This window comes from Lycium ferocissimum, chromosome 3, assembly GCF_029784015.1.
Source record: "Lycium ferocissimum isolate CSIRO_LF1 chromosome 3, AGI_CSIRO_Lferr_CH_V1, whole genome shotgun sequence".
NCBI lineage: Eukaryota > Viridiplantae > Streptophyta > Magnoliopsida > Solanales > Solanaceae > Lycium > Lycium ferocissimum.
In genome coordinates this window covers 46,317,477-46,342,864 of record NC_081344.1, presented here as the reverse complement: position 1 = coordinate 46,342,864, position 25,388 = coordinate 46,317,477, and the positions used below count along the sequence as shown (strand labels likewise).

The 25,388-nt window shown below is 38.8% G+C and overlaps 1 protein-coding gene across 5 annotated transcripts in view; it reads left to right on the top strand.

The window, feature by feature from the left end:
* The window catches only part of LOC132050251 (pentatricopeptide repeat-containing protein At1g10910, chloroplastic), a 34,299-nt gene extending 10,176 nt beyond the window's left edge, over positions 1-24,123 (top strand). The window contains exons 6-13 of one of the 5 annotated variants that reach the window (XR_009413306.1): positions 9,695-9,794; positions 10,687-11,006; positions 12,113-12,289; positions 12,376-12,504; positions 20,874-20,933; positions 21,865-22,056; positions 22,307-22,508; positions 23,421-23,557. Coding sequence is in view for 2 of the 5 variants with exons in the window: in XM_059441409.1 (XP_059297392.1) it covers positions 9,695-9,794; positions 10,687-11,006; positions 12,113-12,289; positions 12,376-12,504; positions 20,874-20,933; positions 23,421-23,651 (1,017 nt within the window). In the remaining 3 variants the exon portion in view is untranslated. Of the gene's footprint in view, positions 1-9,694; positions 9,795-10,686; positions 11,007-12,112; positions 12,290-12,375; positions 12,505-20,873; positions 20,934-21,864; positions 22,057-22,306; positions 22,509-23,420 lie in introns of all 5 variants that reach the window. The other 4 variants (XR_009413308.1, XR_009413307.1, XM_059441409.1 and 1 more) reach the window with 4 other exon arrangements.
* The last annotated feature ends 1,265 nt before the right edge of the window (positions 24,124-25,388 follow it).

Here is a 25,388-nt window from a genome sequence, read left to right as displayed (position 1 = left end):
TACGTAAGGGACATTACATGGATATGAAGGGTATTTACCTTGAATGCTCTCTGCTTGCTCCTCAAATAAGTGCGGATATCTGGATTTCATGTCTTCTTCGGCTTCCCATGTAAGCCTCTTCGACTTTCTGACTCCTCCATAACACCTTTACTGAGACAGCTTCTTTAGTTCTCAACTTGCGAACCTAACGATCAAGAATAGCTACGGGTATCTCTTCATAAGTGAGACCATCCTTAATCGTTATAGCATCAACAAGAACAATCAACGACGGGTCTCCCAAACACTTCCTCAACATGGATACATGAAACACTGGGTGTACAACTGCCAAATCTTGTGGCAACTCAAGTTCATAAGCCACTTGACCAACCCTTCGCAGGATTCTGTAAGGTCTAATGTATCTGGGACTAAGTTTCCCTTTCTTGTCAAATCTCATCACACCTTTCATAGGTGAGACGTTTAAGAAAACCCAATCCTCTACTTGAAGCTCTAAGTCCCTTCTCCTCACATCTATATAGGACTTCTGGCGACTCTGAGCCGTTTTCAGGCGCTCTTGAATTAACTTGACTTTTTCCATAGCCTGATAGACCAAATCTGGTCCTAACAATTTTGCTTCACCAACTTCAAACCAACCAATAGGTGATCTACATCTTCGCCTATAAAGAGCTTCAAACGGTGCCATTTTGATACTAGCATGATAACTGTTATTATAAGCAAATTCAATGAGAGGCAAATGATCATCCCAATTACCTTTGAAATCTAGAATGCATGCTCTCAACATGTCCTCAAGAGTCTGAATAGTGTGCTTTGCCTGGCCATTTGTCTGAGGGTGAATAGCTGAATAGCTGTGCTGAGGTTTACCTTGGTACCCAATCCTTTCTGAAAGGATTTTCAGAAGTTCGCTGTGAACTGGGCACCACGATCCGAAATAATAGATAAAGGAGTCCTATGCAATCTGACAATGTCCTGGATGTATAACGTGGCATAATCTTCTGTTGAATCTGTGGTCTTGACTGGCAGAAAGTGTGCTGACTTAGTAAGTCGGTCCACAATCACCCAAATCGAGTCATGTATGCGGGACCTGTTATGAAGTCCATGTTTATCATCTCCCATTTCCAAACAGGAATATCGATATTCTGGGCTAAACCACCAGGCCTCTGGTGTTCGACTTTCACTTGCTGACAATTCGGACACTTAGCCACAAAATCTGCTACATTCTTCTTCATATCATTTCACTAATAAATCTCCTTAAGATCATGATACATCTTGGTGGAACCTGGATGAATGGTATACCTGGAATTGTGAGCTTCTGACATAATTCGCTCTCTGAACCCATCTACATCTGGAACACATAATCTGCCTTGGTACCTCAAGGTACCATCATCTCCCCCTTGTTCAAAAGCCGTTGTCTTATGCTTGTGAATCGGGGTCTTTCAGTTGTAACAAGTAGGGATCACTAAACTGCTTTTCTTTAACTTCTACCACTAAGGAGGAATAAGCCCTGTTCTGGACAACAACACCACCATCTTCGGAGTCCAAGAGTCGAACTCCTAAGCTTGCCAAACGGTGAACTTCCCTTGTCATAATCCTCTTATCTGCCTCAACGTGAGCTAAACTTCCCATGGATCGTCGACTAAGAGCATTGGCTACTACATTTGCCTTCCCCGGATGATAGAGGATATCTACATCATAATCCTTAAGCAATTCGAGCCATCTTCTCTGTCTAAGATTCAGCTCCCTTTGCTTGAAAATATCTTTGTGCTTTTATGATCGCGTGAAAATATCAAATACGCACTCCATACAAATAGTGAAGTCATATCTTAAGTACAAAAACCACAGCTGCCAATTCTAAGTCATGAGTCGGATAATTCTTTTCGTGTGGCTTGAGTTGTCTAGACGCATAAGTTATAACCTTGCCATGTTGCATTAAAACACATCCGAGACCAATTCCAGAAGCATCACAATACACCATGAACCCTTCTGTTCCCTCTGGTAGCCTCAAAACTGCAGCAGAAGTCAATCTCTTGTTCAACACCTCGAAACTTCATTCACATTCATCTGACCATTGAAACTTAACCTTTTTCTGAGTCAACTTAATCGACGGGCGAGATGAGATAGCAAACGCCGTAATACCCAAGAAACTTCTTATGTCTAAACCGAGGCGGGTCTCGCCATTCTTTACGGCATCAATTTTCTGAGAGTTAACCTTTACACCTTCACCTGAAATTACATGGCTTAGAAACGCCACTGACTTGAGCCAAAATTCACACTTTGAGAATTTAGCATAAAGCTCACGGTCCTGAAGTGTCTGCAACACTATTCTGAGATGTTCTGCATGTTCAGTCTCACTATGAGAATACACCAAAATATCATCAATAAACACAATGACGAATAAATCAAGATACGGCTTGAAGACCCTGTTAATAAGATCCATGAAGGCAGCTGGTGCATTTGTCAACCCAAACGACATAACAAGAAATTCGAAATGACCATAACGGGTTCGAAAAGCGGTCTTAGGAATATCAACTTCCTTAACCTTTAACTGTCGGTAACCTGATCTGAGGTCAATCTTGGAATAACACTGGGCACCCTGAAGTTGGTCAAACAAATCGTCTATCCTGGGAAGAGGGTGTCTGTTCTTAATGATGATCTTGTTCAACCGATCTGCAGAATCAATGCGCGTACGCGCAAGAACCATCTTTCTTTCGGACAAACAAGACCGGCGCACCCCAGGGCGAAACACAAGGCCTAATAAATCCCTTATCAAGGAGAGATCTTTTTACCGGCTTTTAACTCTTTTAACTTCTCACAGAGCCATTCCGTATGGCGTAACGGATATCGGCCGGTCTTCCGGGAAGAGATCAATTTCAAAGTCTATCTCCCTATCGGGAGAACTCTGGGAAGATCCTCTGGAATAACTTCTAGAAATTTGTTAACGACTGGTACGGACTGGAGAGTTGGGGTTTGGGTCTCTGAATCCCTGACCCGAACTAAGTGATCGATATACCCCTTGGAAATCATCTTTCTGGCTTTGAGATAGGAAATGAATCCACCCCTGGGTACTACTGAGTTACCCTTTCACTCTATGGCTGGTTCGTTAGGAATTTTCTGCCTCCACCTCCCCCATGACTGAAGTTACCTGCAGACTTAGCTCTCTTATTAAATTCCTGGTCTTTCTCTTTCTGCAGAGCTTTCTCCTCTTTCATTCGGTCCTCAAGACCCTGAACAAAGGCAACCATCTTGGTGATAGTCATCTTGTCATTCTGAGCAGCAATATTCGCATCACCATACAAGCCGGGTGTAAGGCCCAACACAACTTGCAGACTTAGCTCTCTTATTAAATTCCCGATTTTTCTCTTTCTGCAGAGCCTTCTCCTCTTTCATTTGGTCCTCAAGACCCTGAACAAAGGCAACCATCTTAGTGATAGTCATCTTGTCATTTTGAGCAAAGAATATTCGCATCACCATACAACGGTGTAAGGCCCAACACAAATCTCTGAGCTAGCGGCCCCTGCGTGCCGGGAAGCGTATACTGAGCAAACTTAGACAAGGAAACAAACTTGAGATAATATTCGTTCACGCTCATACTGTTCTGCCTGAGTCTCTCAAATTCGTAGGCTTTCGCCTCTCTAACCTCAATCGACTGGAAGTGATCAATGAAATCATCAACAAACTCATCCCAAGTTGTTGGAGATGCATCTTCCCCGCGGGACTGTTCCCACGTCTCATACCAAATACGAGCGACATCTTCACATCGATAAGCTCCCAACTCTGTCGCTCTCGTCTGCGTAAAGATGCATAACACGAAAGACTGCGAAGCCCATCGATGAAGTTCGGGGATCTTCTCCTTTAATAGACCCGTATACAACCGAGGCTTCGTTCGAAATTCCTCGGGGTCCTGAGTCGTTCGACCTCCACTAGCACCTCGCGCCAGAGCCGTATCCCGACGTTGTGCCTCGATTAGCAACAATTTGGGTGGCGGTACCGAATGGCTCCCACAACATCGTGCGGCCGCAGTTGGGGGTGCGAGTAGCGGTGGGACGGGCCTCCGCAGGCCTTTTTGTAGGCTGGGTGCGATGCGCGCAACCTCTCGAGTCCGAGGCTCCCCTGCGGATAACGCCGGCGGTAGCCGTCGGTAGCCGCGGTCCTCTTGGAGTACTTTTCGCAGTATTGTACGAAATTCGTAATACGCACAAGTTAGAAGGATTCCTGAAAGCATAGCTCTAACTGCACGAACTACAGTATGAAAGAAGTGAGACAATCTTAGCGTTGGTGGTCAACTTTTTTATATGTGTGGGGCCTGAACACATATAAAAGTGACCTCACGAGACACGGTTTCATAGACTCCCTAAGACACTTGAACCTAGGGCTCTGATACCAAGCTTTGTCACGCCTCGAACCATGGCACTGGCGTAAACACCGCACTCGGTGCCTTACTTTGCCCGACCGAGCGAACGTGACACGCATCGAATCGCACGGGGTATAAACATGAGTGGAATATAACTTAAGCACGATGAGCCTGAATAAACATGGGCGTGTCATAATAGTAAATAAAATCTTTTGGATTAAAACGTGAATACGGATTGTAATATAAATGCCGACGAAGATGGCTATACGACTTCGAATATCGACATAACGACCGACTAGTCTATGAAACCTCGATACGAGTCCGATCGCTAAATCGTTTACGGGACGAGGCCCCCCCCCCGCATACCTTTACTACATAACCGAAATAAATATAAAATAAGATAGTAAAACCCCGAATGAGATGGGGCTCACCATAGCCGATACGTGTGTAGTCCTAACGAGCCGATCCGTCGTCCGTAATGCATCGTGAAATGCAGGCCCCCAGACAAATAAAGGGGAAGTCAGTACACTTGAATTGTACTGGTATGTAAAGCAACTGAATGAAGTAAAGCATGGCACATGAAATAATAGAACTGAAACTGTAAACTTAAACTGAACATGTAAACTGAACATGAATATCATGAGTAAAATATTCTAAGTCTGTAAAGATATTTGTGGGAGAGCATTAGTTTAACCGACATGTAATCACCACGTAAGAACGTGGCGCTTGATCTCTGCCGACCAGCTAAGCCATCCTATACCTTGCCGGGGTACAAGACATGAATGTGAACGTGAACATGAATGAATCCAATATCCCTCAATGGGGAAACATGATGGAATCGTCCTAACTGGGTGGAGCGATCCTTATCCTATGTTGGCATACATGTTTCAGCCGTTTCGACATCCCCGCAATCGGCAACTCCCAAAACATGAACATGGATATAGTTGGCTTGAAGCCCATGAATTTCATAAACATGACTTTTAAATACGACGAGACATAATATAAAATGAACATGGATACATAGTATAACTTGTATGAAAACATGGAGACATGTAGGATTTTCATGAAAATAAGCATGATAGTTCATATCTTGCATTTAAGAATGCATGGAATACAAAATATGAGTTTTCATGGATTATGGACAGATTCTCCATAACCAAAATGGAATATCAAGAACACAATAACGAATTATTGATACAAACATGGTATATCATGGTACATGTAGAACTTAAGTTACTCGGACTCTTCGAAAGTTTTGCCGCACCCGTGTTGGATCCTTAAAAAATACACTACTTTTGAAGGATCCGACATGCACCCGACGATATTTTAGGAGAGTCCGAGTAACTTAGTGTAGAACCCTAGTTTTGGGTGAACTTCTATAATCATGTAAGAACGTGGCATGGGGAAGAACAATGATGTTCCCACACGTAGATAGCAACCCTACATACCTTAATCGCTTCAAAACTTGAAGAAAAGGTCTGAACTTTTGAAGAGAAAACCCAACAATCTGAACTTGAAACCTTGAGAAGAGTTCTTGTTGAAAACCCTAAGATTATAGCGTAGAATCTTGTTAAGAATCCATGTATACGTGTTAGAATTACTTAGGAATACATGGGAGAGATTTACCTTGATGTGGGAGGATGAGGAGAGGAGAGAAAAGTCGTGCTAGGGTTTTGGAGGACTGAAAAATGGAATAAAAATTCGGAAAACGCGACTTTAAGTGACTTTTGGGGGCGTCTACGCTGGCATCTGCATCGCAGATGGCCTTCTGCGGCCGCAGATGCCAAGGCGTAACCAAACATAATGCTGGGAACTTCGGGACGGAAATTTTTGCCCAAATGCGTTGGAAAATGTGTCGCAGATGGCCATCTGCGTCGCATTTCGTAATCTGCATCGCAGATGCGTGTCCAGCGGACTGCTCTGCGGCCCTGAAGTAAAACGGCCATAACTTTTTGTACAAATGTTCGTTTGACCTCCATAATATACCGTTGGAAAGGTATTCAAAGGGCTACAACTTTCATCAAGGAAGTTTTCCCAAATTCCCAATTAATAAAGGGGTTATGGTCGCTTAAAGTAAGCCCTTCTGCAAACTCACTTGAAAACATGCTCCGTAGAGTGGCTTCCGACTTTGCTTTGCCCAAAGACTCTTCTTATGACTTGATTAGTTTTCCATACACTTCCTATACTCCTCATATTGGTTCCATTATAACCCCTTCTTACGGGTCGAACTCTAGCCCGAATGCACGAGGTCTTACACAACTCTTTCTAGATCTTCATATTTTATCTCAGCAACAACAGGCAACAATTGGGGAGGTATGGAGCAGCCAAGGATGGAATTTGATCTTTAGAAGATGCTTCAATTATTGGGAAATGGATAGGCTGACATAGTTCCTCAAAACTCTGGAGCCATTCACAGGAATCACAACTTCTGAGGATAGCATCAAGTGGCAAGGAAATACTCAAGGAAATTCTCAGTCAGATCAGCCTACAAGGAATTCATCCATTTCAACAATCAGATTGGGTGTTGTCCTTGGAAGATGATATGGAAAGTCAAAATTCCCTATAAGTATCTTGTTTTACTTGGCTACTAGCTAGAGGAGAATTACTCAAACAGGACAATCTTCGTAAGAGAGGTCATCATCTATGTTCCCGTTGTTTTCTATGTGGTGAGAAAGCCGAGACAATTAATCATCTGTTCTTCCACCGTAAACTGACTGAACAACTATGGAGGATGTTCCTGTATTTCAGAGCGATTCTCTGGACCATGCCAAGTGAGAGAGTTGATGTGCTAGCATGCTGGAACAGAGAAGACAGTAATGCAATTCAGAAAATGAGACGGAAGATTATTCCAGCTTGCATTTGGTGGACAGTTTGAGAAGAGAGAAATCAAAGATGTTTTGAACATAAATCCAAACCATTTCCAGAAGATTAAAATGAAGTGCTTAGGGCTGTTCTACTTTTGGTGTAAAGGAATAAGTTTAGAAGATCACAAATCAATATTTGATGTATTAGAATCCTTGTGAGATGACACAGGATCAGATGCTTATACTTTTGTAATCTGTATTTAAGGGGGACTACACAGTTTTGTGTAGTCTTTACATAAATATACGTACAAATATGTCTAAAAAAAGAATTATTCTGTCTTGTGTAGTTAATCTTGATTCAGACCTACAACAGTTAGGTATGGAAAATGCATTTCTTCGTGGAGATTTAAAAGAAGAGGTGTATATGGAGATCCCTCATGGATTGAGACTGAACAAGTTAAGAAAAGGTGTGTAGATTGAAGAAAGCTTTGTATAGACTGAAGCAATCCCTTAGAGCTTGGTTTGATCTTCTCCAAAGTCCAAAGTAATGGCCTCTTTCGGTTACCGACAAAGCAATGTTGATCGCACCCTCTTCATAAGACATCATCAACAACAACAAGAACATACCCAGTGTACGCAGACCTTACCCCAACCCTGGGAGGTAGAGATGCTGTTTCCGATAGACCATCGGCTCAAAGAAAAGCAACAAATAACAAAAGCAATTCGGAACAAGAAATAACATAAATCAAAGGACAAGAAACTATAAGAGTAGTACTACGACAGCGCTCAACTACCTACTACCCTAATCCTGTCCTCCATAATCCCCTATCTATGGTCATGTCCTCGGTGAGCTGGAGCTGCGTCATGTCCTGTCTAATCACCTCTCCCCAATACTTCTTCGGCCTTTCTCAACCTCTCTTGAAACCATCCATAGCCAACCTCTCACACCTCCACACTGGGGCACCTGTGCATCTCCTCTTTGCATGCCCAAACCATCTAAGCCTCGCTTCTCTTATCTTGTCCTCCACTGAGGCCACCCCACCTTGTCTCGAATATCTTCATTCCTAATCCTATCTCTCCTTGTATGCCCACACATCCATCACAACATCCTCATTTCCGCCACCTTCACCTTCTAGACGTGAGAATTCTTGACTGGCCAACACTCCGCCCCATACAACATAGTTGGTCTAACCATCACTCTGTAGAACTTGCCTTTAAGTTTAGGTGACACCTTATCACACAAGACTCCATATGTGAGCCTTCATTTCATCCACCCTGCACCAATATGATGTGTAACATCTTCGTCAATCTCCCAAGTTCCTTGGATATTAGATCTAAGGTACTTGAAACTTCCTCTCTTTGTGATGGCCTGGTATTGAGCCTCACCTCCAAGCTAGCCTTATGCGCTACGTCGCTGAACTTGCACTCCAAGTATTCTGTCTTGGTCCCTCTTCATAAGACATCAAAATTGGTAAACTCACTCTTCTCATTGTTTATGTTGATGACATAGTAATGACAGAAGATGATAAAGATGAGATGATCCGATTGAAGAAGCTGTTAGCACAAGAATTTGAGATAAAAAATCTAAGGAAGTTGCAGTATCTCTTAGGGATTGAGGTTGCTAGAAGAGTTGAGATTGTCTGAAAAAGGAAAACTTTCCTTATACTGCGACGACAAAGTTGCAATCAGTATAACTCAGAATCCCTGTTCAATATGACCGATCAAAACATATTGAAATTGATCATCACTTCATCATAGAGAAAGTTACTAGTGTTACCTTGAGTTTGCTTCATGTACTGTCAGAAAAACAGCTATCAAATGTTCTTACAAGCGGCCATCAACAAAAGGACTTACCATACTTTTGTTTGCAAGTTGGGCATGCGAGACATCTTTTCTCCAACTTGAAGTGGAGTGTTGATTGTGTTAATTGATTAGCATGATTTTAGGAGATTTTATTTTTCCTTTCCAAAGCATAATTATAGGAATATAATTAATTGTCTTTCCTGGTTTGAGTACCATGAGGTCCTAGGATCAAATCCCAGCGGCGGTCAACAACACTAGGTGATTTCGTCCCATCTATCCTAGCCTTGGTGGACAAAGTTACCTGGTAATACCGGTGAGAGGTGGCAGGTATCCCGTGGAATTAGCCGAGGTGCGCGCAAGCCAGACATCACAATTATAAAAAAAATTGATTTTCTTACTGTTTCAGATGGGATGTAAAGACATACTTAAATACAAAGAAGTCTTTTCTTCTTTCTCAAATTCTACACCTAAAACCAGAATAGTGCTTGGTTTTATTTTCCTGAAGTAATGGCATTATAATAGCATTTTTATTGCTCTGAAGTTAAAAATCTTTTGATCCGAATGTTTTCCTGATTTCTTGCCTACTTTATGGCTCCTAATGTTGAGAAAGTGCTTCTGATTTTTGTCACTGATCTACTGAAAGTGGTATACCTGAAGTTCTTCACTTACAGATTGTTTGCTCTTACTTTAATTCATGTTGTACCATTTTAATGTTCTGTGGCTTACAAAATGCTACTTACAGATTCCATTTTGTCTCCTAATGGATGGCCTGGCAAAGTCTGGACATCTTCTTGAAGCAAAATCGGTATTTGATGAGATGATGGGAAAACAGGTGAAAACTGGTATATATCTTTCATACCATGGACTGGCCATTGGTCATTCTTAAATTTCTAATAAAAAATGTGAGAGGTAGTAGTGAAATGAATGAATGAATATGTGTTCTTTAGCTCTTCAATTATTCAATGTTTCTCAGATCAGATCGGAATATACTTGGTGCCTTTTGCTTTATGTGTCTATTCAGCCAAGATATACTTTTGCTGGTTTGAGCACATTATTTTCATACTCCTTGATATGTTGAAGCTGGTCTAATTACTTTGCGATATTTCATGTGCTGCGGCTGCACGGATTCTCTATGCTTTCAAACAATGGGTGTCTACTAGTGCTGCTTCTTCTTCTTAATTTGCCTTTACTATCAGTAGGTAGTAGTACATAGTTTTCTCTCTTCACAGTGGTAGGGCAGATTCTAGTCTGGAGCATCTATCTGTTCCCTTACCAGTATTATTACTATTATGCTAGCATCATCTTGTGCTTCAATTTTATTACCACTGTTGTTTCTTTTACTTTGGTTATCTTTAATATTTGTACAGTCAATACTTTTCTTCCTTTTGCTCTTGCATTTCTTTCAAACCATTTTCTGAAAAACGATTTTCTTGAGCCGAGGATCTATTGGAAACAACCTCTCTACCCCACAACGGTAGGAGTTAGGACTGCATACATCCACCTCCCCAGACCTCACTTGTGGGAATATACTGGTTATGGTGTTGTATCAATTTAGTTTTTCCAAGGGATGGTTGAAAGTTGTAACCTAAGATTACCAACTCGATGTGGTCTTCCTTTCCTTGTTGCCTCACTATATTTGAGGGGTTCCTGCGCATGGCGTAGAGTTTTATGCTCCGTGTTATTTTGCTTGTAATATATATTAATTTGATTTGTTCTTTTGGTTTATATGATCAGATGGCTACTCCTATAGCATTATGATTTCAGCATTCTGCCGCAGTGGGCTTCTCGAAGATGCAAAGAAATTAGCTTTTGAATTTGAAGAAAAATATGACAAATATGATATAGTTATCTTGAATGCGATGCTCTCTGCCTACTGCAGAGCAGGAGAAATGGAGAATGTAATGAGCATGATGAAGAAGATGGATGACTCTGCAATTAGTCCTGATTGGAATACCTTTAATATTCTTATAAGATATTTCTCCAAGGAGAAACTATATTTGCTTGCCTATCGTACCATGGAGGACATGCATAGAAAAGGTCACCAGCCAGAGGAGGTAAGCAGAAGTTAAGAACTCTCACTATTTTTTGATCAATAAAAGAAATGAAAGTGGCACTAGTAGCAGGGTTAACTGTTATTGGTCTTCTGTGCACGGTTTAACATTCTAGAGACCCCAGACCAGCATTCTCACCAGATTAAGATAACCTCCTAAACTACTGTGTGTTACCTGGGTTTGTGGCCCAGTATTTTAGAAAGAAATATGCTCAACTCAGATGCTTGCCTGTGTGGGTTGATGTGAGTCAAAAGTGAACACATATGGGGTTGCTCAATGAGACATCAAATCATAGAATGAACTAAAATGCAGTACATCAGGGTTAGGTAACCATCAAGCAGACGCAATAGTTGTGACAGAGTAACCTGTAGTAGCTTGAATTGGAATAAATTTGATTTTGCACTCCACAGAGAATACATGGCATCAAAAGTTCTTTTGTTTTTATGGTTGCTGTTACTCAAAAGTGAACGCATACGGGGTTGCTCAATGAGATATCTAATTATAGAAATGAACTAAACTGCAACGCGTCAGGGTTACGTCAATCATCCAGCAGGAAAAATAGTAGCGGCGGAGTAACCAATAGCAGCTTGAATTGGAATAGATTTTGTTACGCACTCTGCAAAGAATACATGGCATCAGAAGTTCTTTTTGTGTCTTGTTTTTTTTTTTAATAGCAACAGTCTCAAGTCCTCTATTTTGGTGACCCAGAATTGCTGACGTTCTGCCTTTGTTTTTGTTAGGTGTTCCCCTTTATTCTGCACTACTGCACAACTAACATAAAATCGCTGGATAGCGGGTAGAATTATTTGTCTTTTTTCCCGTTTGAATAGAATAATTGAGTTCCTATTTCTCCGTTTAAAGTATTCTTTCTTCTTCTACCTTGGAAAAGCTAAAAAAGTTCCAGGTTGCTCTGTTATTTATATTCTCGACCCCATTTGTGCTTTAAGTTTCACGTTAGCTTTCTCACGGCATTGTTGAATCTATGATGATGCCTGAAAAATTTGCATGGGGTGCTAGTTGTTACGCTATACATTGTTGATTATATTGAAAAAGATGAAGTAAATGTTGTCCATAGTTCTCACTCTTTGTCTAATTTCTTCCTTTTTCAGGGACTTTGTTCCTCTTTAATTTATCATCTTGGTAAGACAGGTGCATATTCAGAAGCATTTTCTGTATACAACATGTTGAGATATAGCAAAAGAACCATATCCAAAGTCCTTCATGAGAATATTTTGCACATTTTGATTGCTGGGCGCCTCCTCAAAGATGCTTATGTGGTAGTCAAGGTACTCCATACCTTCTTTTCCTTGCAATTTTCAATGTGTTTTGCTGTTTCTTATGAAAAATCCTAATCTAATCACTAGCTATACAGGACAATGCAGGATTCATCTCCCAACCGGCTATCAAAAAATTTGCTGTCAACTTCTTGAGATCTGGCAATGTAAACCTAATCAATGATGTGATGAAGGCCATGCACAGCTCTGGCCACAAGATTGATCAGGTAATAATTAGTTTCAATTCTCCTCTATGATTATTGTACTAGATAAGCGTCGTCCTCTAAAATATCAGGGAACTTGGACTTAATTAATGATGTGATGATAAGGTCATCCAACTTTTCTGGAGACAACCGACAAGATCGATTAACTGTTTATCTGTTTTAGACTGAGTGCGCCCATTGATATTACCGTACTAAGTTTGGTCTTTTTTTTTTTTTTTTTTTTTTTTTCCTGCACTCGCTTCTGACGTTCTAATATGAATCATGGAACATATCTTAGTTGGCATAACCTAAGTTCGTTGGGATAAGAAGGTTGCATATGTCTTCTCTCATAAGTTATCGTCATGAGAGGAGGTCACCACACTTTATTTCTAGAAGTGTAGAAACTGAAATAAAAGAACCAAATAAAGATGAAATCAATTTTGTCTTGAAATGAGAAAAGGATGTATTAAAGCAAACATGTCAATGGGCCATCAGTATGGAGATTGTATTTTTCTATATATGGGAAAATCGTTATAGCCGAGCATGCTGCAAAGATATGGGTAAGTTTAAAAATTAGGGTGAACAACACAAACATGAGAAATTTATTTTCGATATGTTTCCTAAATCTACCATAAAATATTAATAACCATCTAACATAAGACCGAGAACCAAATAATAACTAGCAAACATAAGACACAGAACTTACTCGTCAAATTCAAATATAAATTACTATCAAACATAAGACACAGAATATACTCGTCAAATTCAGCGATTCCACCTTTGTTAACAACAGATTGAATATGTCAGCATCTCTATATTGATTAAGACAATAAGGGAAGGCATTAGAAATACAGGGATTAATTATGAGGGAATTTATGAATTTATGTATTATCTTATGCAGGGATTATTTATTCAGGGTTTAGTTATTTCACCGTCTATCCTGCATAATAACAGGGGTTGGGAGGGGTACCGGGACTCACAGAGACGGTAAAAGACTCAGCAGAGATAGAACTAAAATACTAGCAAACGAAAAGTACCTTGGTAGAGAATTGAATTACCAGTGCAAAAGTACCTTCGTAGAGATCGAATTGCTCGCGCAAACTTACTTTGGTAGAGATCGAATTGCTTCGCATAAACGTCTTCCTACAAGGTGGGTGTTGGAGGCTCACAAAGGCGTCCCTCGCCACAAATTGCCGTCGACAGCGAAACTCGGAAAACCCTTGCACTAACAACACAATACAACTACCGAAATAATTTTACACTGACAACGCAACACAACTACTAAAGTATTTTGCACTCATAATGCAATGCAACTACTAAGATATGTTTCCTCTACTACTATAATAATTTTTCTCACCTACTAAATTATTTTAAGACTACTCTCAATACTAAACCAGCCATATCCCCCACCATTTGAAGGAAGAAACTATAAGAGACTTAGCTAGAAGAAGACATCTTTTATTGCACAAATATTTTTACAAGAGAGAGAGCTAAATTGGAAATTGGATGTCTTCCAGTTACATACAAGGCTCCTATTTATGTGAGTGGAAAAGCTAGTACATGTACTACACCTATTTACAACACATAGTACAAGTGTCACATTTAAACAAGAAAGTAAATACAACAAAACAAAAGTTTTACATTGTAAGCCATTTAAAAGGCTAATAGACAAAGCATAGTGCATGATGATGAACTAGAGAAAAAGGGAATAGTATCTTGCATGGCTTTGGGTTTTGGTAAAGGTTTTGTGATGCAAGGAAAATAACAAAGATAGAAAGAAGACACAATTTGAATAACAATTGGGCAACAACTAAGGGAAGCTTACCTTAGCCACCTCCCAAAAGGATCAAAAGGCACCTATCCTATTCGAACAATCCTCAAGAGAATAGTCATCTCTTGCAAACTGTTAGATCAAACGGGAGTTGTTCAATTTGGACTCCACCAAATTAACAGTAGTCATTCAAGACTAAAGGGTTTCAATAATATTCAATATTCAAAGATAGGTATCTTTCAAATGAATTACAAGCACCTTTAAATGAGGCTCTTAAAATATACTAGTCAAAAGAAATAAATGGAAGTGTAGTCTTCTAGGTGCATAGAAGACTACAAAATGCATACTCCTAGAAGCCTCGAAAGCTACTACACATTATGAAAGTCAAAATAGCCTTTAATAAGCCTAGAAAACACAAAAAGGGAAGCTTTCTTGTTCACATTAGACCAGCTCCTCATGTTCACACTAGAGCTTGCTAGACTTGTTCTTTCTGTGGGGCAGATATTGGGCTTCAATCCACCTCCTCTAGGGCTTCAATTTGGGTCTCCTCAGCTTGAACACTTGGGTCGTCACCATGGTAATTTGGATTGCATCATCCTCCCTTTCTTGGAAGAATTTCGTCCTCGAAATTACAACATTAATATCAACCTCGACCGCAGCATCAACCTCAACCACATCATTATGGCATACTTGGACATCATGGCTATATGGACTACATCATTCTCCCCCTCTTGAAAAGAATTTGTTCTCAAATTTGATCCTTGCAAAACATGGACGAGAATTTGTATGTGTAGCTTCCAAGTCTCAATCGGGTAATAATTAAGTAGCAACATGAGTGAATAATCACGATATAAAATAAGAGTGCTACAAAACTGACCAAAGATAATAGAGATTACCGTCATGGATTTAGAAAGCCCAAGAAGAAGCATGAGCCAAGAAAACGTCTTCATGGAGTTTGCAAGTCGTGGTCGCATACCACAATGATGTCCAGGCAGGATCTTTCCAATGGCTCTCCACCTGATTCACCTTAAAATACACCAAAATTCTTTCCAAGGCTAAGTACAAAACAAGTAGAATAACTCAAGTTCCAATACCGAAGTAATGTACCAGCCCACCCCAAAGTCATCAATTCCAACAAGTTATAAACCTTGTGATCAATTCCGGGGTCAAAAACAAAAATGGTCAACACATTAAGCTTAGCATATGTCTCTCGCATATCAACTAGTAACTCGAATAGTAACAACAAACAAGAGTGACAATGATGTATCCAATTACTACAAGAGTACTCCAGAGAAGCATGAATCATGAGGTAAGAATAAGTGCCATCATCGATCTTAGAAACATCAAAGGGATCAAACCATGTGTATGACCAGATTTCTCATACCTCTCTCGTCTTTTCCTTTGACAAGAACTCACACAAAAGTCAAATAAGCAATCAAACTTATCAAAAGGAAGAATTTTACCTCTTAGATCATGACTACTATCCCAAGATTCAAATGCATTACTTCCACATTTCAAGCTAAGGAACTTGGTATAGCCTATCTCAAGTGAGTGATCCATGTAAGGATCACAATAAGTAAAGTAATAGACTAGTGAACTAGCATCCACCATTCTACTTTCCTTTTCCGCTTCAAGCTTATTCACACCTAGAGATTTCAACTCAAATTCTACTCCTAGTGAGAACTTATCCTCAAATTCTTCTTTACTATTAAAGAATTCTGCACTACTTTCCCAATCCTCTTCAAGATCACTTCCTATATGTCTAGCAAACTCAAAGTCACACTTTAAGTCCTCAACATCACAAAAGCTCCTAAAACAATCATGACCCTCATCATACGCAAACAAATAGTAAAGAAAAGTGCTACTTAAGGTCACTTCATCATCAGTAAGTTCACTTTCACAATCATGAATACTATTAAGCACAAGATCACGATTTGGACCACACAAAGAAGATTTATTACTTAAGCAACTTCCCACACTTTTCTTTCCAAGACAAAGTCCTCTATCAAGTGAACTATCCAACAAGGAGTTAATTCCATCACAAGAAAGAGTATTAAGAAACTCAAACTCATCATTAAACAAACAAGCATCTCCAAGTAAAAATATTTTCACAAGAAAGGTTGCTCGAGTTCACATCATTATTGAAGTCCACATGTTCAAACTCATCATTCAAGTCAATTTCATTATCATGCGCAGATTCAACATTAGAAAGACTCAAAGATGAAGTGCTTTCTTCCCTATCAGACATGGGTGGTGTGCCTAATTCCAAACAATCACATTTATGGCCAACAATTCCATCATATCTAGAATAATCATCAACTAATAATGGAATATTACTCACACACACAAAAGGTTCAAGATTGCTTTCTAAAGACAAGACATTAAAATCAATCAACTTGTTTTCACTCTTTTCAACCATAGAAGTTGTGTCTTTTGCATTAAGACTCTCATCACAAGTGTCAACACTAGTTTTCATCACATCAAACTCACAAGTACTTTCAGTTTCAGGATCATAACCGAGAACAACTAGTGTATCTCCACAAGATTCATTCAACTTATCATCACAAGACAAAGAAGATTTTAAGCTTACACAAGATAATTCCTTACTCATACTCACACAATCAACATGCTCAACATTAGCATCTAAAGCAGTGAGTTTAGCCAACTTACCTTTAGGCTCTCAAGATTGATCTTCTTTACCTTCAAGTCCCTCTTTTGGACAATTCTGCTCTTCCAGAATTGTTGCATCCTTTTCATGAGTTTCCATTGTATGAGGCTCATTCTCAAGATTGTTTCCAATGGCACCTACAAAAAAATTCAAACAACTAGAGGAAAAAGAAACATTGTGAGTGTTAGAGTGAAGAACTTCATCTCCCTCATTATTTTTCTTTTCTTCTTTCTTTCTCTCATGTTCTTTTCAATTCCATTCTCTTGTTTCTTTTGTGGCAGCCCACTCACTCTAGTCAATCCAGACCTCCTATTTTGCATGGCATTACACCCCCTTATAGGCATAGAAGAGAAATATGCACTATTGGGATTTTCTTTCGGAAGTGGGAATGGAAAGAGAGGCCATCCTTCCTCGTCCATGACATACCTTATCCAATCTCGTACATTTGGAACGTCGTGTTTTTAAAACCAGGGCTGTCCAAAGCATAAGTGACTTATTTTTAGGGGAAACACATCACATCGGACCGTTTCAAGATAATCTCCATAAGATATTACCACCTTGACCATCCACTTAACTTGATACCCATAATATTCATATGGATATCTCTTTTTAACCCATGTCAAATTCAACCAATCAGCCGCATAAGGAGAAATGAATGTGGGGTCACACAAATCGTCAAGCTCTAGATCAAAGCCATTATACCCACAAACATTCACCTTCAATTTTTGAAACCTTGGATTAGGCAATCTCTCTCCTTTTCTTGGAAATAGTGGTCCTCTCCTTTGTGTATGCCATCTAGTTCTTACTTCCGATTGAACGGGCTTAGTTCTCATTGCACCTTGGGCTATTGTACCTGCATAACAAAGCTCAAAGAAAAGGTTATGAGTTAGAAATCATCTTACTCACTCCCTTACTTTATCTGGGTGTCGTTCGGTTCACTCAATGATACAATAGGTTTGGTTCACTCCGTCTTGTAGTATTTGGCTTTCTCGGAATTGACCAACTCCTATTCAATCTTCCAAATTATACAAAAGATGCTACCTCTTCGGGATTAGAGTAAGATTATAGGACTCTATAGTCGGATGACTCTTTTAATTGTGGCTCACTTGAGTCAAACAATTCACGACGAGTTAAAACGAGAAAAGCTCGAAAAGAATTAGCACGAAAAAAAGTTATAGCTCAAGAACTAGTAAACTTTGAGTAGGTAATTACTCAATGTGTACTAGCTAGAAGTTATGTCACAAAGAAAGGATTAAGAAGATTCCCAACCCCCCTTAAGATGTGCTAGGCAGCCCCCTAAGTCTCACTAATTAATCTTCTTTGACCAACTTGTCTTGGAATTTAATTACTACAAGTTCCAATGATAGCTTCTCGTCTTCCCAAAAGATGACTAGGGACTTGCACACTTGGCTTCTCGTTTTCCCAAGAGGTGATTAGGAACTTGGACACTCTTTTCTCAAGGTGACTTTTAGTCTTCCCAAGAATTGACTAGGGAACTTGTGTCAATTAATGGTTTGACTATTCGTTTGCCTCTACACCCTTTCACACCCCAAACTGATTTTTGACTTCCCTTAATGAGTTCAGCCCCCTTCTCCATGTTTTGGAGGGGTTCAATGCACCAACTCCTTGGAAATTAACTCTTGGCTAGCTCTTTTGACTTTCAAAACAGCTCTCACACTCCCTAACACCTTGAAAGCTTAACTTATCACCAAATTAGATCAAACAAAGGTAGTAAATATGAAATTATCAAGAACACACATGAACATTCACAAAATATTTATGAACACTCAAGAACACAAGTATTCAAAACATTTCAAATGATATACCAAAACGACCATCTTGATGTCTAGTTTCCAAATATCACCACGGATCACCCAAGACACCTAAACTAATGGCACGATTGGAGACTTTAGAAACAATAGTTCATGAACTTCTTCTTGAACTTATGAACATCCAAGAACACAAGTCTTCAAACACCAAAATCAGATTCACCAATAGATCAAAAACTCCAAATCTTCCCAATTTTTTGGATTATTGACCTTCTTAACTAGGAGAGATCAACCCAACTTTTTTCAACCCTCAATTTCTACCTCTTCTATAAGACCCACCTTGAGTCTTCAAGTTTCTAGGTCTAACAATGGTGGGAATTGAAAACCTAACTTCAATTGACTCAAAACTTCAGATTTAGAACCTAAAAACTCTAAGGAACTCGAATCTAACACTAGAATCAACAATAAAACAAGGAATCAAACGAATTTTGGATTTTTTTTTCCGCTTTTTTTTTTTTTTTTTTTTTTTTTTTTTTTTTTTTTGTGAATACCAAACCCAAGACTAGATTTGTTGGTTCTATACTGGGCTCTGATACCAAATGATGCAAGTAATTGAATAACAATTGGGCAACAATCAACTGTTCGTATATTATACGTAAGGGTCAACTTGATCCTCTTCCCCAGAGATCTCAGATGAGGGAACCCTGGGAGAGCCGCCGACTCCAACTACCGTCCATGTACGATCCATACTAGATCTGACCAACTGCCCATCCTACACCCCGCAAATTTCTATTTGTTCGAGTATGTAAATAAATTGCAAATACGATCCAAGTAATAAACGCCCAAGTTGGACAGGTAAGGAAATTTCTTGTTGAGCTAAGTACTAAGGGAAACTTACCTTAGCCACCTCCCAAAAGGATCAAAAGGCACCTATCCTATTTGAACAATCCTCAAGAGAATAGCCATCTCTTGCAAACTGTTAGATCAAACGGGAGTTGTTCAATTTGGACTCCACCAAATTAACACTAGTCATTCAAGACTAAAAGGTTCCAATAATATTCAATATTCAAAGATAGGTATCTTTCAAATGAATTACAAGCACCTTTAAATAAGTTTCTTAAATAAATAAATGGAAATGTAGTTTTCTAGGTACATAGAAGACTACAAAATGCATACTCCTAGAAGCCTAGAAAGCTACTACACATTATAAAAGTCAAAATAGCCTTTAATAAGCCTAGAAAACACAACAAGGAAAGCTTCCTTCGTTAGAGCAGCCCCTCATGTTCACACTAGAGCTTCTAGAAGTCCTAATCTCGTTCACATTAAACCAGCCCCTCATGTTCACACTAGAGCTTCTAGAAGTCCTAATTTGGGCTGCTAGACTTGTTCTTTCTGTGGAGCAGATATTGGGCTTCAATCCATATCCTCTCGGGCTTCAATTTGGCTCTCCTCGGCTTGAACACTTGGGTCGTCACCATGGTAATTTGGACAGCATCATTTTGTGATGGCAAAGGGGCCCTTGCATAGTGTTTGCATGGCATGGAAATTTGGAAATTTTATGGCTAGATATTGATGACTTTATTTTCATGACAAAGGGGACCCCTAAATAGTGTTTGCATGGCATGGAAACCTGGGAAATTTATGGCTATACATGGGTGGACAACTTATGGTGGTGTTTTTTGGATTTTCATGGTAAATTAAGGTGGGGTAAAGTGATGAAAAGGTCACAACCTTGTGCAAATTTTTTTGTGTTTCTATGATGATTTTTGTGTGGGGTGGAGTGAAAAAGGCATAAAATGTAGGCTCATCGGTCACTTCGGAAATTTTCGGCTCTGTGGCTTGATTCATGAAAACGGGCGGGAGTTTCTTTTCTGAGGAATCCTGTGAAGAATCAGTACTTACCTCAGAAGCATCTTCCGTTGAAGCTTCTTGGACAGAAACATCGGAATATTCCTCTATTTGTTGGGTGTCGGACCTTGGCATGTCCCTTCTTCAGGATCACTTTGTGATTGAGCCATGTAGAGACTTGGGGCTTAAGGGGTAGAAATCATTAAGTTCTCATAATTAGCATTTTTTGGTCTTTCTCCTACCTCTCTTTTCTTTCTTCAATGCCTCTGGGTTGCAAGTGCATCTTTTCTTTCCAAAACTAATCTTTCCCAAACTAATTTTGCAATGTCAAATTCAGGTTCTTCCACAGTTTGAGAAAACGGGTTTTGGAAAGCTATTTTATTCCTTCTTTGGACAGGTGAGAAGCTAGAAAAAGAATATTCTTGCTGGGGAGGGGAATAACTTTGAGCTAAAAAAGCACTTATGGGAGGAAGGATAGTGAGTTGAGAACTTTTGGGCTTTTGAGGCTCCAAGTGACCATTTTTCAACAGATTTATTTGGTCTTTTAGAGAAACCATTTCTTTTTGCTGTTGCTGGAAAAAATGGAAAAGAGAAGTACATATATTCACTCATAACTTGTACATGTATTAGTTATGCGGGTTTCTAATTCCGCCAATTAAATACCGTATTAATTTTATACATGAATAACTTACCTCCTAACCCGCTACCAAACGTGGCATTACTTATGCAGAATTTGGTAGGGTGTATAAGAACAGTGCTGAATAGGGTGTATTAGTAATGGAAGGATTAGTTATCTTTGAGATTATATCTTATCGACTATTTGGTGTGGTGTATACGTTTACAAAAATATCCTCCACATTCTTTAGCTTTGAGGGACTTCAAGGGCAATTTTGTCTTTAATCGTGCTTATGCATGTATTAATAATTTTGGTATTGCTATGACCATGGTTTGTTTTGTCTTAGTTATACATCGGATAATACCAAATAGGGTGTATTAGTTATACATAGGTTGAAAAAGTGTACCAAACAAGGAATTAGTAATAGCAAAACTAATACATGTATTATTTACTCTAATACATCCTACCAACCGACTCCCAACTTAAATAGTACCAACAAGATCATATAATGCCGTCCAAAATGGCTAAAATCTAAACTAAAACTTAAAAAGGAATAACATGTGTCTAAATTAACTCAGTGTTACGTAAGATGAATACGAAAGAGGCATCAAGTGAAAATCCTATTTCATTATTTTTAACATCATCATAAGCATCTCTCTTTTGCTCTTGCTTGTAATGGTTCGTGAAACTTTCAAAATCAACAATAAACTAGGTGGCCAACCTGAGAAAGTGGAGCAGCCAAAGTCCAGCAAGAGAAGACACGAATCGTTGCAAAGCGGGGTAATGTCTTGTTGGTGTCAAACGGAATATAAAAGCATCCAAAGTGGTTTATACAAGCAGCTGACGTTCAAAATTAAAGGAGAAGAACCTGTTTCAGGTGGATTGTTGCGAGCATCTCATACAAGTTTCTCCCTTATATACATGTTGACATAGTGTCACGCCCTGAATTCAGGGGTCACGTGACCGCCACCCGACAACATAACCCCCGCGGGGTCCCGTAGCATCAATATGGATAAACAATCAAAGCTTAATTTGTAACTATCATATTCATGACATGTCCCAACAAGGGACGACATTCTAAGCATATCCCAAAATACACATTCTACTCCCACAGGATAATACTTCTAAAAAAAATAACATGACATCGAATGCAGCCCGGCTATCCAGAGAATAGAGAAGTCTATATCACCACACTCTCGCATTGGGTTCATCAAGAGATAGGAAGAGGAAGAGCCTAGCTCGATACACCTTCACATTGAGTGCCTACAACTGTGGGGAAAAAAAAATAGCCAACAACAAAGACGTGATGTGAGTACATAAAGTTACTCAGTAAGCCTCTTCGACTCCCTCCAAAAGGTGAGACAAGTCTTTGAAAAAACATGCATGCAATATCTCAAAATCATATAATAAGATATTTCTTTTATAATGAATGCATTATGTCATTTCAACATAGATTCAGATTTGGCATGTCATTATAAGTTCACTTGAAATCATCTTTTGAAAATCATAGCTTGGCTCACACACCTTCAACATAACCCTTTCCTTGTTCATACAAATACATTTGCTTAAAAACAAACAACAATCATGTTCATAAATCATTTTTCCGCAATCCCTTTTTGCGATTGCATGTACTTTCTTACGGTCGTGGAGGTTGGTAAAATAGCCCTAACTTTTTATAGGTAAGTCCAAATGACAGTCGGTCTGAAGCATTGGAAACTATACTTTAAGGCTACAATATCAATTTAGAAACCACAACCAAATTCTTCCTACATTAAGTGATGTACATTTTTGAAGTGAGGTATGTTTAACTTAGGCATCATCACCGTTAGCATGTCTATATCACTCCAACTAGATTTTATACATCGCCAACACACATATCAGAATCCCAATCGCATTTCCAACATCATACTCAACCACCAACACATGATATCAATTAATTTGCATAAAACAAAGTAACAGCTAAGTCCAAATATGTTCAAAATTTTCGGGGTACCACATATAACTCCTATTGACTGGCGATTCCTTTCTTATTCAGGTGAAAAAGGAAATTTTATTTTATGATTTTTGATATTTCGCCGATGCTCAACTTTGTTTCTTAGCCTCTCCCTTTTATGAAAGAGAGAAAAGAAGAAAAGAGAAGTAAAAATGAAGCGTCTCTTCCACGTCAATGTTGAACCCTTGATTTCGAGGCAAACATAACTTTAACTTTGTAGGACCATACCTTGTCAAAGATACTAAATCACCTATCTCTTGAAACACTCTTCTCAGGAATTATTTGATATGGCTATATCACGCTACGTTGCAAAACCAGAAAAGAAGGAATTACTTATCCGGTTACTGAAGTGGATGCCTGGTCAAGGTTATGCTATTGATTCATCAACTAGAAATTTGATTCTGAAGAATTCTCACTTGTTTGGCCATCAACTTATTGCTGAGTCATTATCCAAGCAGCTTGTGATGTCAAAAATTGTGAAACCTCACAAGGAAAATGCAAGATAACGGAAGCTGGATGGCTAAGTTGGACATTAATTTGCTGTAAAGAGACCTTTGATATGCTGCAGGTCTTAAGCTGATAATTTTGTTCCTGAGGCAGCTATATTTGCGGAAACAATTTACACTACTCTTAGCTTAATGACAAATATGGCAATGCATGTGACAACTTGAATAAGATATCTGAGGGTGTCACAAGTTTCTGACGAAGCATGCCAATGACCAGCACCAGCTTGTCTCCATTCATGTTGGGATAATCATTCGAATTTCTCATCATATTTAATTGAGCTATGACATTCGCAGTGCCTTGTGTAGAGCCATTCGTGATTGTGACAGACAAGTTTCGAAATATCAGTTACATTAATGCATACCTTCTACGGTGGATAGCTTCAAAGGCACAAACTTTTAGGAAAAGGTACTTCCTTGCACTATATTTGTTCCTAGATCTGAGTATAAATGAAAATCCTCTTATAAAATAGTATACCATTGTTGCCTATGCATATTACCATTCATGTCTTTGTTTTTGCAACCCATGTTATGCTGGTTGTAGGAAATGCTTTGATGCACAAACATCAACATATGTGTCAGCTGCAAGCTATTTCTTTTCTGGTATGGGTATTCAAGAAGTCACTAAATAATTTTGTTCATTTCCTGGGCCCGGCACTTCCTTGACCACCGGAAAAGCAAGCGAGCTTCCTATTGTTTCCCTGAAAAATATGACTAGTACTACATTTATAAGTCCTGTAGAATAAAAATAAGCTATATCTATCTATTCTATAATAAAAGTGGGAAACTCTAAACCAAAAAGTTGAAAGACCAATGAACCCTTTTAATAATATATATTTGTATTTAATAATATTTAAATAAAAACTGAAAAATATTGATTTATCTTGTGTCTTTTCTAAATAGTTGTGTTCTGTTGTTAGTAACTAATTTTTAAAGAAGCTAGTTGGCCGTTAGAGAAAAACTTTTCAAAGACTTATTTGTTTTACTGGAAGGACACAACTCTTCGTAAGAGAAATACACGTGTTTATTTTACAGTATGATTATTAAATAATACTACTCCCTCCTTTCCTTTTTTGTCTGTTTCAAAAAGATTGTCCCCTTTCTATATTTAGAAACAATTTAACTTTATGAGATGATTTACAGTCACACAAATATCTACGGTTTGTTTTGGATTACACATTTCAAAAGTCCTCATTTATTTCTTAAACTTTGTGCCAAGTCAAAAGAGGACAATCTTTTTGGGACGGAGGGAGTAACATATATAGGTAATTAATGTGGTTTTTTATGGTTAATATTACAACAACAACAACATACCCAGTGAAATTCCGCAGGTGGATCTAGGGAGGGTAGAATGTGAGTAGATCTTACTCCTTGGGAGGTAGAGAGGTTGTTTCCGATAGAACTTCGGCTTTGAATAAAACAATAATTATAGTTAGCTTTTTTTTTTTTTTGGGGTTTGGGGATGGTAGAGTGTACACACATCTTTCAATACTAAAGTTTGTTCCATTTGGAAAGGAAAAAAGAATCGGAATATATCACCTACTACAAAACAAACACAAGAAAGCAACATAAGAAGGTATTTCATAACTTCATATTACTTTACTACTATATATAAGTAAGAATAAGGAGCTTTTGTAGTCCTTACAAGGTCATTTTTGTCAATTTGCTAGAGTTTGTTTGTTTGTTTTTTTTTTTTTTAAAAGAAAATGACGTATGTTGTTTGACTTCTTATCCCTCTTT